General features: G+C 39.3%; 1 protein-coding gene across 8 annotated transcripts in view; it reads left to right on the top strand.

The window, feature by feature from the left end:
* Positions 1-23,105, top strand: part of PPFIBP2 (PPFIA binding protein 2) — a 191,072-nt gene that overhangs the window by 166,178 nt on the left and 1,789 nt on the right. For 7 of the 8 annotated variants that reach the window (XM_029911425.1, XM_029911430.1, XM_029911429.1 and 4 more), the window contains 12 exons: positions 3,076-3,229; positions 4,702-4,734; positions 8,010-8,139; positions 8,901-9,029; positions 9,908-10,058; positions 10,287-10,398; positions 11,170-11,258; positions 12,720-12,842; positions 14,061-14,186; positions 18,590-18,778; positions 20,229-20,408; positions 22,647-22,712. In XM_029911425.1, coding sequence (XP_029767285.1) covers positions 3,076-3,229; positions 4,702-4,734; positions 8,010-8,139; positions 8,901-9,029; positions 9,908-10,058; positions 10,287-10,398; positions 11,170-11,258; positions 12,720-12,842; positions 14,061-14,186; positions 18,590-18,778; positions 20,229-20,408; positions 22,647-22,712 — 1,482 coding nt within the window. The remainder of the gene's footprint in view (positions 1-3,075; positions 3,230-4,701; positions 4,735-8,009; positions 8,140-8,900; positions 9,030-9,907; positions 10,059-10,286; positions 10,399-11,169; positions 11,259-12,719; positions 12,843-14,060; positions 14,187-18,589; positions 18,779-20,228; positions 20,409-22,646; positions 22,713-23,105) is intronic. The other variant, XM_029911427.1, reaches the window with a different exon arrangement.

Below are 23,105 nucleotides of genomic sequence, written 5' to 3'. Positions count from 1 at the left end.
TTAAAGATCCCAAAACATTTCTTTTTTAAAGTAGAAGTTAGCCTTGTTGACCCTGCCAAAGTACTGTTTGCATAATTACGTTCCTACCTAAATTCTTCATACAGCTTCAATTAAATAAGATATTCTTCATTTCCTATCATAGATCATTATGTAATATTATATTGTTGTGGTCTGTTAAACAGCCGACATATCTAACACCAGAGGAAGCAATAAATAAGTGTTGGATGAAGTAATTCTTAATCTTTAGGTCGAATCCTGCTCCTGTGGAAGTTGAAAGCAAAAAATCCCATTGACCTCAACAGAATCTAGATGGGCGTCATTTTGGTAAAGTGGTTGGGGAAAGACAAATGAGCTATACATTATTGAATGAGGAGAGAATAGACCTCTTAATATCTTCAAATAGAATCGCTGTCTAGAAATCAAACTAAAACTGTTCTTTTGTGTTGTATGTATGTTTATACTAACATTTGTCTGTTACTTTTTTCCAACAAATTTTGAAATTACCCTCCCTGCAACTCCGTAGCATGTAGACGGGAAACCAGTAGAGCCTGTTGTAGAGCAAGAGGTATATTGACTGTATCTTAACTCCTTTAACATTTGCCTTCTGTGATTGTGCATTGATGGAGTGGCTACTTTTTCACTTCTCATTCAGTGTCTCTTAAATTGTTTTTGTATTGTTAAAGTACCGACATTTTAAAAACGTGTGGGTAGGACTCAGGAGGAAAAACTCTATAGTCTAATAAGGAAAATAAAATCAGTTCTTTAATCACTCTTTAGTCCATCAGAAAAGGCATAACGAGATCTAGTGGTTTAAAGCTGAAGCTAGACAAATTCAGAAAAGAATTACAGTGCGGTTTTATAACTCCTAGGGTAATTTATCATTGGAACAATTTACCTAGACATGTGATGGATTCTCCATTGCTTGCTGTCTTTAAGTCAAGACTGGATGTCTGTCTGAAAGAGCTGCTATAGCCAGCTTGAACAGGAGTTTTCATTTTGATCCAGAAATTGTTGATGAGGTTATTTGTCCTGTGTTATGATGGAGGTCAGATTGTCATCATCTATTGTTCTATTCTGGTCTTAATCTATGAAAATAAGACAAACCAGATCCAACTCTCGTTGAAATCTATGGTGAAAATTGCATTGATTTCAATGTGAGCTGAATAAGACCCTCTGTGTAGAAAATATGACACACAGCAATAGTTTAGATCCTCACTTTTATCCTTTTATCCTCACTAGTTTGAGGGATGGGGAAGGATTTTAAAAAAAAAAACTTAGCAGCAAAACATGAAAATAATACTTATGTACAAAGTTACATAAAATTATTGCATATGAAATATAATAGCTGTGTAAAGTAAATTACACATTACTCTTGGGGTACAATTGTACATTTCCCATGTATATTTTAGAAGCCATCGTTTCTATTGTATTTCTCCTGGAGCAGCATAGTAAATGTAGGGCTAGTACATGAGGTTACATGATATATTTCTGTGGGCTAAATATGTTTTGCATTCTTTATCCTCATGCATTCCTTTCATGTACTCTCAGATAATGCCAAAATAAACATTTAGCAATAAGGCCCTGACCCAAAGAACACCCACAGCTCCCATTGTCTTCAGTAAAAGTCAAAGGGTGCTCAGCACTTCTCCAGTGAGGATTTGGTATTTCTAAATTTCTCCCACTTCTGGAATGTGCACCAAGTCCTAAATGATGGCCTCTCATCCTTTCATTCGGAAGAAACCCTGAACAAATAGGGATACCAATATTCTACTGAGAAATAACACTTTAACTGGACAACTTTTCAAAGCTGGGAACAGCAAGTACACCTGTGAAACCCACACTTCAGCTTAAAAATAGTCTCACTAGGCTCTTAACAATGAGATTTGTATGCGCAAGTACAGGTTTTTGCAGGCACATACGCAGTTTTTTTAAGGCATCCATCATGCCTATTTAGAGAACTTGGCCCACCAGAATAGGTGACCTTACCAAGGTTTACTGTAACAAAATTCAGTGTTTTCCTATACTTAGCTTAGCCTATACAACAGAAAGGTGAATGGTTGCTTTGTACCGCTCACTTTCAGTACAATATATTGAATGTTGATGTTTTGAGGGCTTCATGCTGTGAACACTTACTACCAGGCATAGGCCCTACCACAATGTATAGTACTATTGACTTCAATGACATTATGTACAGTGCTAAGCCCTGTGGCTGGATGTGAGTGTAGACTGGGACCTGCTGTAGTATGAGACAGGCAAAAACTGTATGGAATAGTTAGTGGAGTTCATGTAACCACTCTAAACAGAAATGACTCTTAAAATATAAGTTAGTCCATGCTTTTCCCTCTAAAAGTTATGTTAAAACTATTAGTAATTAAAAAAAAAAGTTAGTGCAAAGTACATTAAATATATGAAAATTATCTTAACTATATGTAGTTATTTAGTAAATTTTTTTAGCCTAACTTTGGTTTTTGTAAAAATGTGTCTTCTATTTAATATTCTCTTTGTTTTGCATCAGTGTTTATACCTTGCTACTAGAGATGGGTGATTACATTTGGCCTAAGTTTGATTGAAACTCAAATGCTTCTGGGTTCACATTCACTAAGGTACAACTCTGTGTGGTAGTAAGGGTACAGGTCGGAGGGAGCATATAGAAAAGAAGGGGGGGAAATAACACTGGAAAAACATGGTGAAATATGGACCAGAGAGTATGCAGTGAAACTGTGGAGTGGGAAAGGAGGAAAAGAAGGGCAAAGAAAGAAATTCTAATGACAGAATAAATACAATGTATTTAACAATACTTTTACACTTTAACATAGTAGATAGGTACCCACTGTGTTACCATAGCTTTGGAGGGTGGGTGGGGGGTGTTATACCCTTTATAAAAAATCACAAATTTCCCTTTAGCTAGAAAAACATGTTGTTGTTGTGTTTAAATTAAATCACCCTTAGGAGAAAACCATGGTTTTAAAAAATATTTGCAACCTTCACATAGCTTTGCCTGTCCCTTGAATGAATACAGTGCCTTTTTTTTACAAATATTATACAAATAATTTGTATTTTTTTTAAAAAATACAGAATAAACCATATGTGAAGAGTAACAAATATCAGACCTTGCCAGGGAAGCTTCTTCGACCCACACACAACGGAGATCACGGAACATACAATACTCCCACTTCCCTAAATGTATTTGGAATGAATGACAATGAGGACAACAGTGTACTGAGCCTGAGTATGTATTTATACTTCCCTGCAAGTGTTTTAATAATTGTGTATAAATATAAACAAATTCCTTTGTGAGATCCAGCTGACATAGCAAATGTTTTATAATCCTTTAAACTAGAATAGTGGGCTGTTTCATTCAGAGGATTCAGGAAAGAAATTTCTGTTCCTTTTTAAGAGTGTACTTAAAATCAAAATGATGCATTAAGTTGCCAGATTGCAAAGTAAAGGATGTCTCTAAGGTCAGTATACTGATTTCTGTTACGTTGAATGATAAAACTGTGCTGGCATCACATGTCACGTGCTTCTTGGATGTTAGCTAAATCATTTTGTTAAGCAATGAAAAAGGCTAGAAATTGGGGCGGGGAGGGCGGTTATTATAGTGGGTGACAAACCTCTGCTGTTTAAAATCAGGACTTTAATCAAGCCCCTCGCACACGTGACTCTATGAATAATAAGTGATCATTGTTCAATGCAAAACCTTCCTGGGAACTGCAGAGCTCTCTCACCTCTTTTGCTAAACAAAACATCTAGCCAGGCCAAGATAAAGACAAGTTATAAAGCAGTTGGTTAACAAAGTTATTTTAACGAATGACTTTGCCCCAAGTTATTTGCCATCTAACTAAAAAAAAAAATCTGTATTTTATTCTTTGTTTACAGTCTGTCTAGCATGAATGTAAACACTTGCTTCAGGAGAAAGTCCTGGTGGTCTATTTTGTTATCAGTATATATTGCATATAACTCATTGACACTAAAGAGAGAAAGATGCATTTAGTAGAGGGAGAAGAGACCCATCAGATTTAGAACTTGGAGGAAGACATTTAGCTTCTTTTCAAACTGCTCCCTGTCTTAAGCATGTATTTTGATTATTAAGGCCTAAAGTTAGATATATAACATGGGATTTTCTAAGGGGGCTAGGTGCCTAAATGCCCTTTGTGCCTATGAAAATCTCACTGTTAAATCCATATTTAAGCAACTAAGACTTCGTTTCATCAAATCACTTAAGCATGTGCTTAAGCTACATACATACTTAAGTGCTTTACTAGAACAGGTCTGATTATCAAATGTGCTGAGTACCCCTCTCTTCCTATTGAACTCAGTTTCCCCATTTCTAATGAATTCCATGTAGCTTTGGGGAATGCTCCTTTTGAGATTTTTTTTTTTTTTTTTTGAGCTGTACGGTAGGTTTGCAACACATTACAATTGACTGGAAAGAGGTAAAAAAAAAAAGTATTATTAATAATAAACAAAAAAGTCATCCCCATCTGTTTTAACTGACAATTTGTGCAAAACTTTTTAAGTTTCATACATGCCATTGCAAATCCACCTTCATTTACAGTGTAATTTTGCTTTCTGTCATTTTTTCCCCCCTGCCTTTGATGCTTGGTTATTTATTTCTTTGCTTTCTGTAACTTCATTTTGCTGGATTTTCCATCATCTTTGCTTCTTCATCTGGCTTTCTGCTTCTTGGAATGACTGAAGATCGCATCAGGAGTATTAGTGCACCAATATTAGGTACTGTATCCAATCAAGATGCAATTGTAACCTACTGTGAATTTTCCTACTTGCTTTCTTTTCTGTTTTTCTCCTTTAAAAATGCTCCTTGCAGGTGCGTGTTGGGAGTCCTAATTAAATTAGGCGAGTATAATCCTGAAATAAAAGAAAGTATTAGGTCTGGCCTGCACTGGGAACTTATTTCGGCAGAGCAACGTCATTCAGGGGTGTGACAAATTCACTCCTGAGACGTAGCTATGCCAACCTAACCCCCGGTATAGACAGCACTAGGTCATTGGCAGAATTCTTCCTTTGACTGTCTCTTGGGGAGGTGGGTTAACTACAGCGACAGGAGAACCCCTCCCATCGATGTAGGCAGTGTTAGCAGTGAAGTGTTATAGTGCTGCAGCTGTGCACTGTAGCGTTATAAGTACAGACATACCCTTAGTGTGGGATTTTCAGAAGCACTCAACAATGGACTTACTCTGCTTCCACTGAAATCTGGTAAAACTCCCATTAACTTGGAGAGGAGGAGAGAGGCCAATGATAAGAGCTTTAGAAAAATCCTATTCTTATTAAATCAAAGTCTCTTAAGAAATTAGTGTTAAGATACTAAATATTAATTATAAACTGATAAACATTTGATTTTATGTAAACTTGCCCTTTATGCAAAAAACTTAATCAACTTCTATTATTATTTATTATTTGTGTTGAGATTGTGCCTATAAGCCCCAATCTTATAGAATCATAGAAATGTAGGACTGGAAGGGCCCTTGAGAGGTCATCAAGTCAAGCCCCCTGTGCTGTGGCAGGACCAAGTATCCCTAGACCATCGGTGATAAGTGTTTCTCTGACCTGTTTTTAAAAACCTCCAATGATGGGGATTCTACAATCTCCCTTGGAAGCTTGTTCCAGAGCTTAGCCACCCTTATAATCAGAAAGTTTTTCCTAATATCTCATTTAAACCTCCCTTTCTGCAGATTAAGCCCTTATTTCTTGTCCTATCTTCAGTGGACATGGAGAACAATTGATCACCATCCTCTTTATAACAGCCCTTAACATATTTGAAGACTGTTATCAGGTCCCTCCTCAGTCCTCTTTTCTCAAGACTAAACATGCCCAGTTTTTAACCTTTCCTTAAGTTTTCTAAACCTTTTATCATGTTTGTTGTTTCTTCTGGACTCTCTCCAATTTGTCCACATCTTTCTTAAAATGTGATGCCCAGAATTGGACACAGTACTCCAGCTAAGGCCTTACCAGTACCAAGTAGAGTGGAACAGTTGCCTCCCATGTCTTACATATGACAGTCCTGTTACTATACCCCAGAATATTATCATTTTTCTGCAGCTTCGTCACATTGTTGGCTCATATTCAATTTGTGATCAACTATAAAGCCCTCCAATATTATCACCAACCTAATTATTCCCCTTGTTGTAGTTGTGCATTTGATTTTTCCTTCTTAAGTGAAAAGTGAAATTGCACTTGTCTTTATTGAATTTCATCTTGTTGAATTCAGACCAATTGTCCAATTTGTCACTGTTCTCTTAAGAAATTAGTGTTAAGATACTAAATATTAATTATAAACTGATAAACATCACCAATACAATTGCTTTTATGTAAACCTGTTTTGAATTCTGATAGTGTCTTTCCAAGTGTTTGTAACCCCTCCCAATGTGGTGTCACCTGTAAATTTGATCAGCATACGCACTATTATCCATTCTAGTCATTAATGAAAATATTAAATAGTACAGGACCCAGGACTGACCTCTGCAAGACACCACTAGATACACTCTCCCATTTGACAGCAAACCACTGATAACTACTCTTTGAGCAGGACCCCATTGTACTAGGTGCTGTACAACACAGTAAAAAAGGACAGTCCCTGCTCCAAGGAACTTAGTCTGATTGTTTTCCTGGGCCGAAACTCCCATTGAAGCCAATGTGGTTTCTCTTTGCATACTATAGGGAGACTGGAATCTAGTACTCAAGATGTACTGTGTAAATCTGAGAGAATTGTGACCTTAGTTCAGAAAGACTGTGCAGTGCAAGTTGAATGTCTTACCCAAGTGATTTGAGACATCCCTGGGTCTATGTGGGACCTTTTTCCATGGAAGCACCCCCTACAGTAGGGATTGGAACCAATATTTAACCAAGTTGCTCAGTCACCCCGATATCTAGGAAGGATGTAGGGAAGAATAAAAGGAACAATTGTAACAAACCTTAGCCCTGTTTCCATTTCTTTCTTATGGCATTTCTAAGATGGAGGGCCAGGAAAATTAAAATAACTCTCTAGAATTAGACAAGTGTACTAGAAGGCGAGTTTCCGTACAATACTGTTCCTCATGATTTCACAAATTTGTGAGGATTCTACCCCACTAGAGAAAAGCTGCATAGTACTTTTCTTTAGTTTCTTATGGCACTTCTTGACCAATCAGGACTTCACAGTTGTCATACTGGCCCAAATTTTTGGAAAGCATAACTCCATTATTTGGCCCTGTATCCATAAACTGGGATCACCTCAGACTTCATGATTGTAAGAAGAGGGAATTAGAAGTTGTTATAACACACACTTGGCCAGCTCTGATAATCCATCCACCAGAGGGCAGTGCTACCAATGCAGACAAACTATTTTGTTAGCTACAGACAGGATATAAAGGGCATTGACCAGACCAGCTGCTGCTGTTCATTAATGAGACTGACTGTGCAAAAGCAACACAGAGCCACTGTGACAGGTCTGTTGGGCCCCTCACTCCCTTCCCTAAGTCTCTAAACAGCTGACCCAGCCATCCCCCTACATGGTGACAGCCATGCATTATTCTAAATGCTATTTACTGTATGACTGATGTCATTACTATTTAAGGAACTTTCTAAATCAGTGGTACCACTGTGACACAAGTTCAGTTCTTCCCACAGACAAGGGCTAAATTCTGCTCCACTGAAGTTAGTGGGAATGCACTGGTGTACTTGAGAGCAGAATTTGACCTTTTTCAAAGTAGGATTCCTTGAACGAGTTGTAATAAATGGTATCAATCCAAATGATTTTCAGAGATGAAGCTGAGTGGGGGTACAAGTTTTTGCTCAGTGATTCACAGACTTCACACTTGGTCTAAATTGTCTGACTGATGTGTATTGTGACTTTCTGCATAGTGGAATTTGTTAGTGAATTAATTCATTTTTAAAGCCGTTATGGCTTAATTTCTGTGAAGCATTGCCTTCCAGATAGTTTCTGAAGTAATATCTTGTACGTTGTGAACAAGTAGCTTAAAAAATAACCTGTCTACTGTTTCTAATATCAGGAGAGACAGAGAATATGGATGGTACAATAACTTCAGATGAACTTTCACCCCTTTCTTCTGGAACAGAATCGGGTCCACAGTCTCCAGAAAATAAAAAGAGCCCAAAAGGCATCAGGAAAATCTGGGGAAAGTAAGACCTTCTCATTCTTTATCCATGTCCTGTCAAAATGTTTCAGATGAGAACATTTTCAGTTTACAGCATTTTCTAGAAGAACTAGAAGATCTGTACCTGTAATAAAACAAAATGTCAAATGCAATAAGCAAAACCAGCAACTCTGTAGTGTCCATATGGGCAGGTATATGTGTACACATCAGGTTGAGAGAAAATGGATTCCAGTACTAATAAAGGAGCAGACATGCTATAGGAAGAAATTCAATACAAAGGAGAAGTCCTCTGATTTCTTAATGTAATACATTAGTTGGAAGCCAAAAACTTTAATTACCATTTTTTTTCACTAGCCTTCCATTTCTGAAGGCATAAGTTACAAATACAGGTTTAGTCTTACCCTGTCCCGTCAGACACTTGCCTATTTCAGGTCACCAGTCATTTGACAGTCTGAGTCCCAGCGTTTGGACTGGAGTGCAGTGTTACTTGCAGAGCACATTGCTTTCCACAAGATTTGGTCTAGCTGCCTTATCTAACCATCTATGTAACTTTCATAGTTTGCTCAAGAAAAGATTATTAAATGGTCCCAGAAAAAAAACGTAATAGCCAGATCTTAAAGTTACCTTGGAACTTACAAACGCTGAAATTATCAGTGAGTTCCACATCTTCTCTCTAGCTTTAGTATAAATGTTTTGGGATTACTGGAGGGCTAATTTACATTTTATGAATGAAATGGAAATGCTGTATGTCATGCTCTAATACTTGGTGTTCTGCTCTCTGTAAAGAATAAGAAGAACTCAGTCAGGAAACTTCCATGCAGACGATCTAGGTTTAGCTGAATTTCGAAGAGGTGGTCTCCGTGCAACAGCTGGACCTCGATTATCTAGATCAAAGGAAACTAAGGGGCAGAAGAGGTAATCACTCTCTCTTACTTTCAGTGCATGAAAGGTAGTATTGTGAACAGAGCATATCTCCTGTGGTGAAGTATTGCCCATCATACTTCACTACAAATGAATCTCACTGTAACTAGAAAGGGTTTTTCTGGCTGAGCCTATCTGCACTGTTGCGGTTACAGGCGGTAATGACAGCTGCTGGTTGGAAAGTCTGAGAAGCCATAATTGCTCTTGTAACACAGAGCAAGTGTAGCATGACGTCCTCCTCTTCATTCCCTGCTTTGGGAATAGCTGCAGGCTGACTGGGAGTGAAGGATTTCACCTTAACTCTGTCCACATGGATGATGGAAACTTCTCTCCTTTCTCCGCTCTCCTCTGAGTTTTTGAAGAGTAGGTTGAGCTGAATCTATGTAAGAACATTCAAATTAACATACCTTATATTGCAATGTCTATTTACCATATTATGTTCTGCAAGACTAGATGTCAATTCTTTTTACTGTAATCCAGAGAACAGGGAGCACATCAGTAGGTATTAGTAATTACCCACAGGGCAGAGACCCTGGTAGAAATGCACCTTTTGGCTGTTCTACAAACAAGATTAAAACCATGTATAAGCAATTGGTCCATGAATTGAGTTAATTTGTTTATAATCTTTTAAACATTTCTCAGTGTTGTCAGCTGAAGTTAATGAACCTTGCAGGATCAGGCCCTAAGTTATTACCTGGTATGGGGTTGTTTTTTTTAACAGAAGTTGGAAAAATATATTTAAAAGTGACTTTAGTTAAAGTACAACTAGAAAAGCCTTCTAACCTGGTATGGAGAGGTTAGTGATGCTTTAACAATAAAGTGTCAGTTAATTCTCTTTAGCGTGATCCTCATACAACACTTGTGCTTTTCAGTGACTACAATGCCCCCTTTGCTCAGTGGAGCACTGAAAGAGTTTGTAACTGGCTTGAGGACTTTGGTCTTGGTCAGTATGTCATTTTTGCACGGCAGTGGGTGACTTCTGGCCACACGTTATTAACAGCAACACCTCAGGACATGGAAAAGGTAAGAAATCTGGAATTATTGCTGTCTATTAGGCAGGTGTAAATGGCTGGTCCTTCATTGTATCAGTCCATTGGCCACCTTTAGATCCAAGCATCAAAATATAGCAGCTAATTCAAAAAGGTGCATGTAGCAAAAACTAAAATCAGTCTCTCTCACATGAATGAGTTCTGAGATAAAAGGCACCACATAAGGACAAGCTATTTATTATAATTATTTTTTTTATTACAGGAACTAGGAATAAAACAGCCTCTGCACAGGAAGAAATTAGTCTTGGCCGTTAAATCAATAAATACAAAACAGGATGATAAGTCTGCACAACTAGATCATATCTGGGTGACACGTAAGTATTGTTGAACTGTGGGACCAGAGGTTGGGTTTTTTTTAACCTCAACTGAGAAGTAATTAAAATGTTTCAAGTATTTCTTGTACACAGTGCATGAGAGTTTCTCATAGAAATGTATGTTAAAGTCAGCTGATTATAAGATTGATTGATTGTCTAAACGTACTGTACCATAGTGGCAGTTGGAAGATTTCATTGGAAGAATATTTTAGAGATTTATATTTTAAAATTTTGGCTTTCTTGAATGCCAGTTCTAATGAATATGCCTTATTTTTTAACAGCTTGCTTGCTTTTTGATTTCTGTGGAAATCATAACTGAATTTAGGACTCAGAAAAAGGCAACTGGAATTCAGCTTAAAATACCTCAGGCCAGGAATCAAGCAACCCCTCCAATGTAACCGCCTTGAGGGGGACTGAGTGCGAGTAACTAGATTTTTTATTCCTAGTATGGGAGGCACTAAACGGTCCTGTAGAAGTCACATGCTCAGTCATAAAGTCTGTCCTCTAAAGCATTTCGGGAATGTCATTTGTGGGTTTTGGTGGGAGTTGCCTGCCGTTCTCAGACAAAGGGAGGGCCATTTTGGGTAGAAGGCCTTGAAAGGGCAGTGAAAAAGAGAATAGGTGACACATGAGTTTCTGAAGAGGGTCAGAGGACCCTGAGTATTAGTGAAGGTGCAGAGGGCGTGGAATTTCATCTTCAGGGATTGTTTCTTGATCTGAAAAGACTTCCTAAATCTGGATTTGTTTTCTCCACTATTTTTATATTTTCAGGATGGCTTGATGATATTGGCTTACCTCAGTACAAAGATCAGTTTCATGAATCCAGAGTTGATGGGAGAATGTTGCAGTACTTAACTGTGGTAAGATGGCTTACCATAAAACCACTTTCCTTCCATTCAGACTGACTCTGAACCCTCCATCTTGCAAATACAGTAGATTCTGCTTAAAAGCAATTCTGATATTAGCAACTTCTGATTAATGGCAACATACTGCCAGGAACCAGTCCCATCCCATTAACAACAGTGATAATGGGATTCAGATAGTAGCAACAGCATGCTCCTTATTAGCAACTTTTTTTGGAAGAAAAGAGCCACCTGCACACAGGTTTGTGAGGCTGCAGCTAGGGAAGGAAGCGCTGGGATATATCTTCTCTGGTTGCAGCCTCACAAACCTGCCTGTGGCCATGCTTAGCACATCCCAGTACTTCCTTCTGGGGCTGCAGCCCAGCAAACGTTCCTGCGGACAGGGCCCACACAGGAAGCAAGGGGCTGTGGGCAGAGCAGTAGCAGGGAGAGGGGCTGCAGCCCAGATGTTGGAGCTGCACAGTAACTCTCCCTGCATTCTCCGTGCTGCACCTTGCCAGGGGACTGCATGCAGGGAAGGAAGCACTCGACATGTTGAACCCTGATACCAGGAGAGTGCAGGGAGAGGTACCGAGTAGCTCCATGGGCCCTGCATCTGGGCTGCAGCTTCCCTCCCTGCTGGCATGTTTGCAGGGTTTCAGACAGGGAAGGCCTGCCCAGTGCTTTCTTTCCTAGCTGCTGCCTGATAAACCTGCCTTCCACTTATTAGCAACTGCCACATAATAGCAACTTTTTGCTTCAACCCAGGGGTTGCTAATAAGCAGAGTCTACTGTATTCAGGAAAGAGGGGGGAATTAGCTACTATTTTACTGGTAACTTTCCAGCAATATTCCTTTTAGTCTTGAGACTTTGGTCACATTCAAAAGAATCTAAAGGATTCAATTGAGATGAGCTATCATCAGCAGGAGAAAAAAAAACTTTTGAAGTGATAATCGAGATGACCTCACACCTTCTATGGGTCATCTCGATTATCACTTCAAAAGTTTTTTTTTTCTCCTGATGATAGCTCATCTCAATTGATTGGCCTCTTACAGTTGGTATGGCTACTTCCACCTTTTCATGTTCTCTGTATGTATAAATATCTTCTTTCTGTGTGTTCCATTCTATGCATCTGATGAAGTGGGCTGTAGCCCACAAAAGCTTATGCTGAAATAAATTTGTTAGTCTCTAAGGTGCCACAAGTACTCCTGTTCTTTTTGCGGATACAGACTAACACGGCTGCTACTCTGAAACCATTCCATCTCATGTTTCTACTTAATAGACTAATAGTCTTCTAGATTCTACATTAATTTTATTAAGATTCAACTGTTTTTCTAACAGGAATGCATACCATTAATCTAACCTGGATTTCTTTGATACATACAAATGTCACAGCATTTATTGGCCGGGGGCGGGGGGGTAAATCTCATTGTGCTGTGGTATTCTACGCTACTTTTACCCAGGCTTTTCCTCTTTCAGAATGACCTTCTCTTTCTGAAAGTCACCAGCCAGCTGCATCATCTCAGTATTAAATGTGCCATTCACGTGCTGCATGTCAACCAGTTCAACCCCCATTGTCTACGTAGGAGGCCAGTTGATGAGGTAAAGAAGAAATTTGTGTGTCATGAGTCTAGTGTCACTGAACTAGTGCTTGTTTATACCCACGCTAGTCAAAGGTGAACGTGAAAGAAAATTAACTGTATAATATACCTGCCACTGCAGTCAGGAGCTGCCTCTGGAGTCTCCTCAGGGAAGTTCCACATCCCAGAGGAAGAAAATGGTGTAAGTTACTGCTTATCCTCTTCCATGTCACCAGCCCAAACCCAAGGAAGCAGGTTCCCCTCTGTGTTCCCATGTGGAAGGGAGCCAGGTGGCATTAAGTAGGTTGGCACAGGTGGTGTAACTGGAAGAAATGGATGTATTGAGAAAGGGACAATTTTGGCTAAATATCCAGAAAAAGTTCTGAAGTGTGAGATCTCTCAACACTGTCTGTAGAACAGTTTCCCGTAGGGCAAGGTGGAAGTCCCATTGTTTGGTCACACATTAGGACCAACTCTGCACTGAAAGTGAAATGGACTACGATGGCAATAAGTATATGCCATCTGTAAGTGCCAGAGCTGGTTGAATAAATTATTCAGTGAATCTTACATTTATTTTTAATTATTCAACCACTTTTTTTCCATTGTTCTCCCAGTCTCTAAAGTTTGGCAAATCATTCACAACTATGTTAGAATTTAATAACATTTTTGAGTGAAGTCATTGGAATTTTTTTTATTATTTACTCAACTCTACTAATTTCTCAAGCAGTACTCCCAACAGCACATAGGCTAAATTAGTTTTTCTCCAGCAAGCATCAGTTCTTCTCTTAGTCTCTGTATTAAGTACCTAGATAATACAGTGATGGAAACCTTAATAATAATAATAATTATTATTTCAATATTTTTTGCAGCATAAATATTCTCTGCATATTGTCTTTTATATGAAGCAGTAGTTCTTAGGGTTCCATCTGTAATAGAATGTACTTTCCATTTCACCAGCCGGTCCAGATTCTCCAAGTCTTCTGAGAGCTGCACAAGATGCTCAGAGCAAAACCGGTTACCTCAGAATTTAGGAAATACTGATTGTTAGGGAGGAGGAATGACTTAATAGTAACTGATAACTAGGCAGGCATGAAAGGTAAACTCATTAGCTGAGGTTCAGCCTTTTTCAAGTATTGAACTGTATTTTCTTATCTAAATTGTGTCTGCATGTATGTATATAAACTAAAATTATCTGTGTAAAGAAGAGTAGTATATCGTCTTTTTGTGGTTACTTTTACAGAATAATATTTCACCTTCTGAAGTAGTGCAGTGGTCCAATCACAGAGTGATGGAATGGCTTAGATCAGTAGATCTGGCAGAATATGCACCAAACCTTCGAGGAAGTGGAGTTCATGGTGGCCTCATTGTGAGAACTGGTTCATAGTTGTATTCCTTTTTTTGTATATTAACTTAGCTATAGTAGTTTTGGTAAGGTAATTTGGAAATGCATTTTCTGTTTAATTTCCAAGTATAAAACAGAAAGAGGATATATCTTAATTCTAGTAATCTGTTGTTGTATGCTCACTGATCAACCTTCTTAAACTATTGAGTCTGTTGTATGTAAATTAATTTTTACAACATAGGAAATGTAAAGAAAAAAGAAATATTAGAAATCTAAAAAGCAAAATGATGTCACATTGTCTTCCAAACTAACAGGGAGTGCGTGAAACAGAAAATTTCTTAACAATAATTTCCTTTCTACTAGCAGCATCTCCCACAATTCTGAATGTCTGGGCTGCTCCCCTCCTCTCTGCAGCTCTCACAGGGGAATTAATGTTGATGGTGCTGCATGCTCTGGCCACGCCCCCCTCTGCTGCTGCTTGCCACCAAAGGAGTTATTCCAACACTAGAAAAACTTGTATAACAATATGAGCAACTCCAGAGTAAGCAGACCAAAAAAGAGTCACATAGTAAAGGTTCCACTCAACATCTGACCTTTTGGCTCATAAGCCATTCAAGGTGGGCAGAATTATGGGAGATGCTACTAGCAAAAAGGAAATCACCAATAAGAAATGTTTTCCCATTCTGCAGCCCAGCATCCTCCACAGTTCTGGACATTTGGAAAGTAGTGAGCAGTGAACAGGGAGGATTATAGAAAAGGTCAAAAAGAAGGGGGGGGAGGAAGGAAGGAAGGAATCCCTCCCCATTTACAAGATTTGCTCAAAGGGCAATATTATTTCTGGGCCACTTCCTGCAGCACCTTTCTGCCAAAGGAAGCCTCTGCAGATGACAGGAAGGACACATTACAGTGCTTGATGATAAAGGTAGTAGCTGTTGAGCAGGTGGCTTCCTTGCAAAGTTCCAGGATGGCTGCATTTCTTTCTGCTCCTGAGGTTGCCAGGGATCTCATGGAGTGTGCCCTGACCCCTTTCAGGAACAGAATTTTGAATGCCTTGTGTGCCTCCACAATGCAATGGAGGACTTGAAAGCTCCAGGCCCTTTTTCCACTTAAAAATAGGCTGGCCCATCTTCTCATGGATTCTTTATGTTTGGGGTAGATTTTCAGAGCTTTTCTGACATCTAAGGTGTCTCACCTCTTCTCTGTGGACAGTGAAGGATGGATCAGCTCTTGGGAAGTGTGAAAGGAAGGGTTCAGCTTAGGAATAAAAGAGTCAGGAGTCACACTGACTTATCCTTGTGTCACACACAGTAAAGCTCCTACATAGATAAGGCTGCCAGCTCAGATGCTCATCTGGGAGATGTGATGGCTATCAGAAAGCAAGTTTTGATGGAGAAATAGAATGCTGGTATTGACATCAGTGGTTTGAAGGGATGACTTGTCAGGGCTCCTTGTTTCACTTTGGTTGTTCACATACACGACCATAGTTGTGTTGTCTGACTGAATCAGAACATGTTTCTCCTCTTCACTGGATTGGAACCATCTGAGCTACAGCTTGACTGCTCTTAGCCTTAGGAGGTTTATGCTGTGAGCCCTTTCCTCCGGGCTCCAGCTGCTTTAAGTGGTTTGGGACTCCCAAGTGTGCTCCTCAGTTATGAGATCCAGAGGATCTGGAAGACACATGGGCATAGCATTGCAGATGTTGCCCTGGGCTAACCACCATTTTAAGGAGCTGAGCACCAGCAGCAGGACCTTTATGCAATCCTTCATGTGTTCTGGGGAGTGGCCCACACCTTTAAGATGAAGCCTTGAAGATGCCTGATGTGTGATTGTGCCCAGGGAGTGATTCCCTGTGCACAGCCCTAGGAGATTTAGTTGTTGAAGGTCCAGTGCTATGGTAAGCCTCTTGCAGCTCTGGAACAATGTGAGAAGGTCCTGAATATTTGGAATCTTTTTAGAGGTGGGTAAATCTTTGTTATTGAGGTGTCTGTATCTACTTCTAGATGAGCTGTTTTGGTAGACTAGGTCAAGGAGCTTTTCTTGATATTGATAACAAACCTATGCGCCTGGGATGGAGCTCTGATCAAGCTGTCCAGGAAGGGGACACAGATGTATACCCTTTAACCTGAGCCTGGCTAGCATTACCACGAACAGCTTTGTAAAGACCCTGGTGTCAGAGGACAGGCCAAATGGAAGCATCCAGTACTGATAATGCTTCCTACTGTAAGAGAACCTTAGACATCTGTGGGGACAAGGTCTGATAGGAACTTAGGAGGTATGCATCCGCCAGATCCACTGAAGTCAGAATATCCCCTGGGATAGGGATGACACAGTACAGGCCAGGCTCTCCATCCACTTGAGCCTTTTGAGGTCAACATGGCTTAGATTCCCCCTTGCATTTTTGAAGAAGATGGAGTAGAACCCTAAGAAACTTTCTTCTGAAGAAGTGTTCTCTTCCTCCCATATCTAAAAGATGAGAGATCTCGTTCTGGAGCAGATTGAGTTACAGGGTTGTTGGAGGCATGGGAGAGAGAAAAGGTCAGAGGACCTGATGAATCTTGTGTGCTTTTTTCCCCTTTATGTATTCGCATGCGTTGAGAGCACAGATGCTCTCTGGGGTGAGACCTTTGGCAGTCAGCTGTCCCTAGGGCCTAGAGAACTCTGAGTGCAAAACCCTGTGGCAGTGAGTCTGAGCCCATGTCAACTGATTGGGGCTCACAACAGCCATCTAGGTGTTTGGGTTTGGGCTGGAGTCCAGGCTCTAAGACCCTCCCCCCTACACTGGGTGCCGGAGCAAGTATAGAGCTATTTTTAGCCCAGAGTGTGAGCTCCACAAGCCCAGGTCAGTTGAACTAGACTCTGAGATTTGCTGCTGTGGGGGGAGTTTCACTGCATAGATGTACCCCCGGAGCCCTCCCTGGCTGAGTCCATTCCTCCAGGGCGTGGGGAGGGGACTATAACACTAGCGGCCTCCTGGTCAAATTGGGAAGGAGGGTATAGTTTGAGTCTGATTTCTTTTCCTAGGGCACTCAGGACCCACTTTAAGACTTGCGGGGAGGGAGGGGGAAGGGGAGGAGGGAGAAGAGATTTGTGGCCCCCAAAAGTCGCCCCTTGGGACTTGCATCCTGAGTTGACTGACTGGCCTTGTCGTCATCTTTAGAGCCTCTCCCTGCTCTGTTCAGAGACTCCTGGTCTGTTTTTTCCATGGTAAAGTCACCCGCACATCCCTCTTCGACTCATGGCCCCAGGACCTAACAGAGTTCAGGGCAGAAGGCTGGGTACAGGTCACTGTCTGCCGAGCCCGGGAAGGCTGTCTCACAGATGGGGCGTCGGTTAAATTGTGCCCTGTGCTTTTTGGGCTGCTCTGCCACATCTGAGCAGTGCAGAGGAGCCAGCAGAGAGGCTGGTAGCGGAGCTCAGGGTGAGTTAAGGCTAGGGAGGGAAAACAGTGCTCACCATTTCCCCCAAAAACTCTTGAAGAGAGGAAAATAGGTGACAGCAACAGAACCACCATTCACATGTTGCCGCAGAGGGGGTGTAGCCAGAAGGGGTAGTGCCAAGACTTTTATGCATCTCTGAGCTTCAGAGGGGGGAGCAGCCCAGATGTCCAGAACTGTGGGAGGTGCTGGCTACAGAAAAGAAATTATACAGTGGAAATTACTTTAATAACTTATTGATAAAACATCACCAGAGCTGTTCAAAGAAATAAAATTAACTTGTGAGACAGAGGCTGGTCACAGAAAAAGAATTGCCCTGGGTCGCTGAGCTGTGGCACCTTTGCCACTAACCAGGAATTGTTTAGACTTGGGAGTTAAGATGACAAGCAGCTAGGGTACATCTACACTGTTTTAAAACCCACAGCAGCAAATCTCAGAGCCCGGGTCTCCAGCCTTGGGCTTGGACTTGTGCTACGGTGTTAGAACCAGCAGCGTACCTCAGGCTCGTAAACCCAACCCAGCCTGCGCTCTAGGCTGATCCTGAATGTCCACACCACCGCTGTGGGTTTTTAAAATACATTTTACTTAAGGGTACATCTACACTAAGGGCACTTTGAGTGAAGTGGGTTGCCTTTACAAATGTTTTAGGGCTTTTGTTTCTTTGTTTTGCTTTCTGTGCAACATAAAATTACCACAAGTACTTCCTAACTTCTCTATATGTAAGGAACACTGCAAATACAGACGTAATATTGTTTAGTTAAAGGCATTTGGAAAGTTCTCTCAGTTGACTCCTGTCACTTACAGTAGTTACTCGAGAATGAGTGAGGCTTTTATTTATTTGTCTGATAGTGTCTGACAGAAACGTAATTAAGAACATACAGATCATTTTAATCAGCATTATAGGATGACTACTTTTTTTTAAATATGTTTGTATATATGTATGTTGTAGAGGTTTGTCTACATAAAGCATAATTTGTGTGTTGTTCTTAATAGATTCTTGAACCTCGCTTTAATGGTGACACACTGGCAATGCTTCTTAACATTCCACCTCAAAAGACCCTCCTGAGACGTCACCTGACCACTAACTTTAATGTGTTAATTGGGCCAGAAGCACAACAAGAAAAAAGAGAAATAATGGAATCTACAGCTTACACACCTCTGACCACCACTGCTAAAGTTCGGGTATGCCACTGTGTTAATTCAGTTTGCTTTTCTTACAGACTAAGGGGCCAACTCTGGGAAGTGGGGGAGGCCAGTTCCCACTATGGTTACATTTTAGTTATTCTTAATACACAGCGATTCAGCACAAATTCATCATGATTTACTAAAGAAATAAACATGCAATATTATAACCTTTTATTCAAAGGAAACGCAATCCAAAACAAAATATTGTTCATTTTTATCATTAACTGCTCCCAGTTTTAACAAAGATTTAACCAAGTTTCATAAAAATTATTCTGAATTGAATAGCGTTGAAAATTAAAAATCCTCTTCTTTTGAGTTCCTACAGTATGTTTGATGCCAAGTATATGTCTGTTAAATCTGCGCTTTTCCCAATGGCCTAATACAGTGTTAGGATTTGCAGAACATATACATCAGCTCTAACTGTAGCCAAAAATAGAGCAAGGGCTGTTTGTAGACCTGATCTTGCGGATACCTATGCACAAGTGACTTCATTTTTGTAAACAGTCTATTGATTTCAATGGGGTCTCTCTCAGACAGGTAAGTGCTATGCTTGCTACCTATGACCCCAGTTTAAGAAAGCACTTAAGACCATCCTTGTTCAGAGTACTGAAGCCCACACGTGTGGCCTTGACTCAGCAAAGTACTTAAGCACCTGCATAACTTTAGACACATGAATTGTCCAAATGAAATAGTTGAACTATTGCTTAAAGTTACACAACTAGCACAATTGACTTCACTAGTCACCCAGGTGCCAATTGAAAATATCATGTTAATCTGAGCTATGGTCAAACCCTACTTAATCACACCAATGATGGGGGAGACCTTTTGTGAATTAGCAAATATACAGAAAACCATTATTTAAAAAAAAAAAAAAACCACTATCTCAACACACACACTCGTTGATTTATTTTGACAAGTTTAACTGAGAATCCATCATTATCCTAGTAAATGTACTGTAGTATAGCTAGCAAAGATAATCAAGTGTTGTTAATCTCAGCAGTATTCTGCTATTATATCCTTTAGTAAGAAATATACAACAGATGATTGAAGTCTACAAACTAGAAAAATACAGCTTTAGTCAAGATTTGTGCATTGTTGGCATGTAAAATCAAGTTTGAAGTTACAATTTTGTACATAAAAAGAACAGGAGTACTTGTGGCACCTTAGAGACTAACAAATTTATTAGAGCATAAGCTTTCGTGGGCTACAACCCACTTCTTCGGATGCATATAGAGTGAAACATATATTGAGGAGATATATATACACACACATACAGAGCATGAACAGGTGGGAGTTGTCTTACCAACTCTGAGAGGCCAATTAAGTAAGAGAAAAAAACTTTTGAAGTGATAATCAAGATGGCTCAGTACAGACAGTTTGATAAAAAGCATGTACATGTTAGACAAATTGGTTCTCTTGTGTAAAACTTTATATTTCATTATTTTAGCCAAAGAAACTTGGATTTTCACATTTTGGAAACCTACGAAAAAAGAAATTTGATGAATCTACAGATTACATTTGTCCTATGGACACAAGTCCAGGTGCAACTAATGGTACTCAGAAGAGCTACAGTGGATACAAAGGACTTAATCAACTCACTGATAGGGAATTGGACAAACTAGATCAGGTGGGACAAATAGATTGATGTCATTCTCATCTCTCATCCTCTACATGCATTCCAAAGCTTGCCAATAACCTTTTGTTACCATATAACAAAATCTCTGCTACATCCGCATGAACTCATTGAGAACGTACATATGGGTTGTGAACACTTTTGAACAGTTTTTTATACTGAGAATGTCAGATGAATAATATTTTTATCTTTGTAAGCGTAAACCCATCCATCTTCAAGCCCTTTTTCAGGTACATCAAACCTTTACACTATGAAAGTTAACCTATTGGACTGTTAAATTTGGGATTATAATAGAAACACCAAATATTTTTTGTACTTTTAATTACATAATCCATGAGTACTGCACAGATAAATTTTATCTTTATAAGTGGTTTGTAATGTAATAAAATCTTATTCAGATCAATTTGTACAGAGGTATCAATTTATATTTTATTCTCATAAAAGTACAACTGGATTGTATATTTTAAGACGTTAACTGAAGAGTGCATCATTTGCACCACGTAAATGTATTACATACTCTATGAAATAATTATGCTTAAGCATATAAACACTCATGAACATTATCAATTAGACAATAAAAGAATACTTTGAATAATTCCATTGTTTTTACATATATAGTGATTACTTTCTCTCTGTAATGGAATTTAGTTTACACACACAAAAACAGTAGGTTTCCATAAAAACCTTTATCCAGCCTCCTTCCTGCCAAAGTATGTGTAAAGTATTGCAAACCCTGAAAAAGGGAGCTGTTGGAGCTTGTGTGAGCTTCTGTAGTGTACAAGAGCCAGACGTGGGCATATCCTCTGCTGGTGTAAATTATCATAGCTCCAGTGACTTCCGTAGAACTATGACAATTTACACTAGCTCAGGCTGTTCTAGAGAGAAGCCAGATTAAATAATTCTAAGTGAAAAACCAGATAAGAGAATGATCACAAAATTGATGACAATTCATTTTTCATTTGCATGGTTTACTACACCTAACGCATCATTTGTGCTCATCTGTAAAGTAACTCATTACCTAACCACTGTCTTTTCTTGTGCAAGTTTGCACTGTGTTATTTAGAGGACCCCGTTAACAAAAATGTTTTAGCGATAAAAGGGTGATATATTTCATATATAGTGGCTCCTGTGTTAGTGTTTACAAAGTAAAATAGTATTGTTAATCTTATTTATGTTAAGGAAATGAGAGGACCAAATCCTAATAGAATTGAACGCTGTCAGTACCTGTAGTGAATGTACTGTAGTTTGATGCTTTGACATGTTTACTGAAAGGAAGCGTCCAGTAACAAGGTAAAAGCAGTATCTAAGTAGAGCATAGTCTCCACTGATTCTGCTCTGAACAGGGGTGACTTTCGCCCACAGTAAATTAGTGTCTATATCTGATAAGAACCAATTGAAAAACTGAAAATAAGTAACTCCAATATTTTGTAAGCAACTGCTGCCCCTGCTCCTATAGAGTTCACTTTACTGAAGCAGTATGGATTTGATTTAATGTTAATATTCCACCATTCCTGACCCCATTTTAAATTACTAAATACAACTGTGCAACTGTTACAAAATATTTTGTATATTAAAAAAATTGATGACATTCCAGCTGAAAAAATGACCTGGAAGTGAACACAGTACATTCACACCTTTGTACAGTGAAAAATTAATACTCTTAATGAACTACTACGGAACCCCCTTTACATTTTAGGCCACCGGATGTGCTCAAACAATTTATATCTCTTTTTAAAATCAGTAAGAGCATGAAGAGTACTTGGATTGCCTGTCTAGTAGGAATGTATCATATGCGTTATTGAATGCATCTTGAATGCTTTTGACTTCTGAAAAATATTACTGTAACACACAGCACTAAAATTCATGAGAGCAAACTGATAAATTCTTAAATTTGCTAGAGCGTGTAATATTTGTACTAAAGGATTAAGGAATGCCTTTTCTCATCAGAAATTGATCTTCCTATCATAACCTCATTTTCACTGCATTATGCTGGCATATGAGTATTTTTCCTTTTGTTTTCTGAGGTGTTATGTACAATATGTATATTTATTTCCGTATAACTTTGAGAACGAATTGTTAGCACATTTCCAAGAGTAGTAATTCATTATGTTGAGATTTTGTTTTTCTCAAGACAGAATCACCTCCAAAAGATGCATGCGCTACATACATGCATGCTCTGGATAAAATTGTAGTTGCTGTCTGATTTGATATAGTTACTGACTGATTTTACAGATGGAACATTCAGAAGGAACAGTAATGCAAATAGGGGTGCTCTCTCAAGGCATAAGCAACCTCACGGTATGTACCAATTTATACTTGCTGTAAAGTCAAACTTATCCTGCTAGAATGCAGTGAAAGTTAAAGGACCAGCAATCCTCTAGAGTAAGTGTTCCAGTGTTCACGTTATAGACTCCTTATTTACAGCCTACTTATATTTCCATACTTCAAAAATCTTTATTTTGAAATAAGTTGTCAGTCCTCTATTCATAGTGAATGGCCTAAGTTGAACTTAAGTGGTGCATAGTCTCCACTGATTCTGCTCAACCTCTGAAAAGGGGTGACCTTTGCCCACAGTAAATTAGTGTCTATATCTGATAAAAACCAATTGAAAATAAGTAACTCCAACATTTTGCAAGCAATTGCCGTCCCTGCTCCCTTAGAGTTCACTTGACTGAAGCAGTATGGATTTGA

Source organism: Terrapene carolina, unplaced genomic scaffold, assembly GCF_002925995.2.
Source record: "Terrapene carolina triunguis isolate 2854851 unplaced genomic scaffold, T_m_triunguis-2.0 Scaffold96, whole genome shotgun sequence".
In the NCBI taxonomy this organism is placed as follows: domain Eukaryota; kingdom Metazoa; phylum Chordata; order Testudines; family Emydidae; genus Terrapene; species Terrapene triunguis.
Note: the sequence above shows the minus strand (reverse complement) of the source record. Positions and strands in the feature narration are given on the sequence as shown.